Genomic DNA, 3,669 nt, shown 5'->3' with positions numbered 1-3,669 from the left:
GGACTCGGGCAGAAAAACGCTCTTTTTTGCGCTGACGTGTCGGCGCTCGGCATCTCTCCCCGGCTGGGCCCTGGTCGACCCCTGCACCATGTCTCTGTTCGCTCCTGCCCGAGGACCGGCCGCCCTCTCCCACCCCCCGCTGTCCCGCGAAGTGCCGCAGCCCCCGCCCGTCACAGCACGATCCATCCCGTGGGTATCCCTATGCGGGTCACGCACCAGGATGGAAATCCCCTCGCTACCAGAGACAATTAGTGCAGGACCTACCGTAAACAAGGCTTGAGCTCCCCTTGCTGGTCCTGCAATAACAGTCCGAAATCAACTTCTGGGAGGCACCTTCCTCAGGCAATTTGGGAATGGAATCATTTTCATTCGAGGGAACTTAACGCAAGCCCGTTATTTTCAGCCCCTTTGGAGACAGAGGGGAAAAAGTCATAAAGAAGCGGAGCCCATGGGGAAAACAGAGAGACTTGTCCAGTCTTTTAAAAGCCTTTTTACAAGCTGCAGAAGATAAAAACAAAAATCAAAGTCCAGCCAAGCAAAATTTGGCGATGTCCTCCATCCTGCTTGCGTGACTGAAGAACCTCATGTCCCGACAGCAGAGCAGCTGGAGAAGGAGGATGGAGGAGGGCCGGTGCGCCGGTCGGGACGGGGTCATTGCTGCTGGCTCCTACCGGGGGCAGGACGGCCGTGGGCAGGGGCTGCCACACCCCAGGTTCTGATGGGCCAAAGACTCTGCCCAGCTCTGCCTGGCCACCAGCGAGGAAGAGCATTTGCAGAGAAAGCTCGTCGGCTCTCCGTGTGGGTGAAACACCAAGCTGGGCTTTAATACCAAGTCTTGTAGCCCCTAAAACACTGAAGCAGCAGAGCTAACACCTGAGATGGTGAAAATCAAGGGAGATGCTGTAAGATATGTGCTGCCTAGTGGATGAGGATTCCAGGTCTTTGCTCTTCCAACCTCCCAGAGCTGCCAAGCCTCTGGAGTGAAATATAGGGACTCTGGAAAACACCTGAGGGGGGATTCTCAGCATCAGCCTCAGGAACTGTATTGGGAAAGGCTGAGGGCCAGGGCTGCAGCGTGGTATCACTGTGGGAACAAAGGCCTCTGTACCTCAAACAAGACATGGGGTCTGACCAGAGTTTTGTTTAACTCCACTTTTTCCACAAGGAGGAAACATCCTCAGCTCATACACCCGGAAACACCACAAGCTGTGAAGACCTCAGCACAATTAAGACTTCTGATGTTCAAACAGCCTTTTCTGTCTGGGATGGGATGTGTTTGAGCCTCAGCTTCTGGCTTCTGGCTCTGTCTCTGGCTTTGATCCTACTGCTCACATTCCCCTGCCCTCTCCTCTCTCTGCAGCATCCACGAGGCCCTGGATTTTCCCCCAGTCTGAACTGTGGGTTTTGTGGGATGTTGATCACAGCAGAGGTGCAGAAAGTGACACTAAAAAATGGTTTGTGTTCTTCCCAGCCTGCAGAGCCAGTACTTTAGTTATGACTGATGATCCACGATGAAGATATTTTAAATTAATTTCCTGAACAGACATCTTACAAGAATTTTGTTTACCTGGTCCTCAAATGTTTCATTTAAAATGGATGGAATGTGAATGGATTTTCCGGGTGTGCATGTGCACGACTGCACATGCTGGTGCTTAAGGATCTATGTATTTTAAACTTTATACTTGGTTGCCAAAGTCATTGCACTGAGTTCTAGAGATGTCCTTTTGTCAACTTGAATTTGATATGGGTTTCAACTTTATTTTCCCATTCTCCCAATAACACTTATTGAGGTAATTTGTCTCTGTAAATGGTTTATAAAGGGTGAATTTAAAGTCCCCTACAGGTATTTATAAGGGACCTTTCCCGTAGGCTGAGGTCTGAGTTGTGGATGTCATGAGCAGTTTGGTCTTACAGTTCAAGTCAATTTAAAAACACGACTCCAGTGTGTGTCACAGAACAGGTGCTTTGTCTGGCCTCATCAGGAGCAGAGTGAGCTCTGATTCAGGCAGGAGGAGATGCTGAGGAGATCTGATCCAGCACAAGATTTCAATGCATCTTCATCTCAAAGTGTATAAACAGTCCCAGTGAAATCTAGGAAATACTCCCGTGCTTAAGGTTAAGGATTCACTTAAGTGCTTTGCTGGATCCGTACCAAAATCATTCTTTACAAAGTGCTGTCAAAAACACTGGGCACCAAGAAAATAATTTTCCTGATAAAATCCGTTGGCTCAGAATGTCCCATGTGACTGCTCAGAACTGCAGCAAACAACATTTTTCAGAGAGATAGGGGCCATTCCATTAAAAATTTCCCTCCAGACCCAAAAGTAACAGCTGGTCCTTTGTTTCATTGCCCCCAAAAAAAGTCAACACCAGGTGATCTCTAGGAGCCATGGAGAGCTCAAATGTTATCACAGTCCTGTGGAGCTCGCCAGGAGCAGAATCAATCATTTTTCACCATTAATCTTTAGTAAAATGAGTCCAACGGTTTTACCTCCGTTCCTTGAAGCCAGTTGCAAGCATAAGCCCTTAGCCAGTCACATAAGGAATTACCCTGGTGGTACTCCTGGTTTTGTGCCATCCCAGCTGTGAGATGTCTGTGATACACCTTCCTTGTCAATGTCCCCTAAATGCTGAGCTAACGGAGCCCTTTCCAACCAAAACAGCCTGAATAGGAAAAAGAGGAATTGTTCCTGCGGGGCATTTAAGATAATGGCAAAGATTCAAAAAGTTGAATCCAAGCACAAGCATTATATCCCACTCTCCACTGAGGCAGAAGCAGCTGGATGAGTCAGAGGCACTTCAAGCCTCAGTGGTGCTTGTGCAGGTTGGGACATGTCACTGCTCCCACCTAGTTGTGACAGGGAAGTGAGGACTCAATGGCAAGGAAGACCAGGTAATTTAGGGGAAAGAAACATGCACATAGGTGAGAGAGGCTGGTTTGTACTCTTCTGGATGCTGTGGCCAGGCTGTGAGCCCATTAGGCTCCAGGGACTGGAGGAGCAGCCAGCCTGGCCCTCCCACCACCGAGACAGGAGCCTGCAGGACACCACGCTGGTTACTGCTGCCTCCCACAGCTTTTCCTCATTATCCCATCCAATCTGTTATTCTTAGGCTGCCTTGTGCTACACACCAGTGTTCACTGCTTCTGTGCACTTTCTGAGGCACTACCCTGCCCCTCTGGAATAAGGAGAAAACGTGCTTGGGTAATAAATTAAAGGGAAAACTAGAATAGTGCACCCCCAATAGACACAGTAGAGATAAAAAGTATTGGACAAGAAAAGCCTCACTTAGATGACCTGGAAAAGAAAATCATAAATATGGGTAGTGTAGTGTCTCCAAAGTGCCTCCAATGAATCAAAATTAAGAAACCTCTTGGTGCAGGAGTATGAAGTCACCAGGACAGCTGCAGTACAATATCTCACCCTTACACAGAGGTGAGAATAATTTACAGAGGACTCAGAGAAGCTGGGTGGGTTTATGTTCCCCACGTGTTCTTCTGCAGCACAAAAGTAACTTGCTGGTGAAACAAGTTTTCAGTGATTTACCTCCCTCCACTCTTCAATTACTATTGAAAATGTTTGACTTACAGTACAAAAACCTTTTAGTGACATCATTCCAAGGCAGTAAATCTTGGCATAAGGAAGCCACAGAGACTCCCAGCCCTCTGCA

General features: G+C 48.1%; 1 protein-coding gene across 1 annotated transcript in view; it reads right to left on the bottom strand.

Moving 5' to 3' along the window:
• Window positions 1–655, bottom strand: part of AR (androgen receptor) — a 38,732-nt gene extending 38,077 nt beyond the window's left edge. Inside the window, exons 1-2 of the mRNA XM_025894942.2 lie at window positions 569–655; window positions 265–296 (exon numbers count right to left, since the gene is read on the bottom strand). Coding sequence (XP_025750727.1) covers window positions 265–296; window positions 569–655 — 119 coding nt within the window. The remainder of the gene's footprint in view (window positions 1–264; window positions 297–568) is intronic.
• Between the last annotated feature and the right edge of the window lie 3,014 nt (window positions 656–3,669).

The sequence above is a fragment of the Manacus vitellinus genome, unplaced genomic scaffold (genome assembly GCF_001715985.3).
Source record: "Manacus vitellinus isolate BGI_N305 unplaced genomic scaffold, ASM171598v3 scaffold_19_pilon, whole genome shotgun sequence".
Taxonomy (NCBI): Eukaryota; Metazoa; Chordata; class Aves; order Passeriformes; family Pipridae; genus Manacus; species Manacus vitellinus.
Note: the sequence above shows the minus strand (reverse complement) of the source record. Positions and strands in the feature narration are given on the sequence as shown.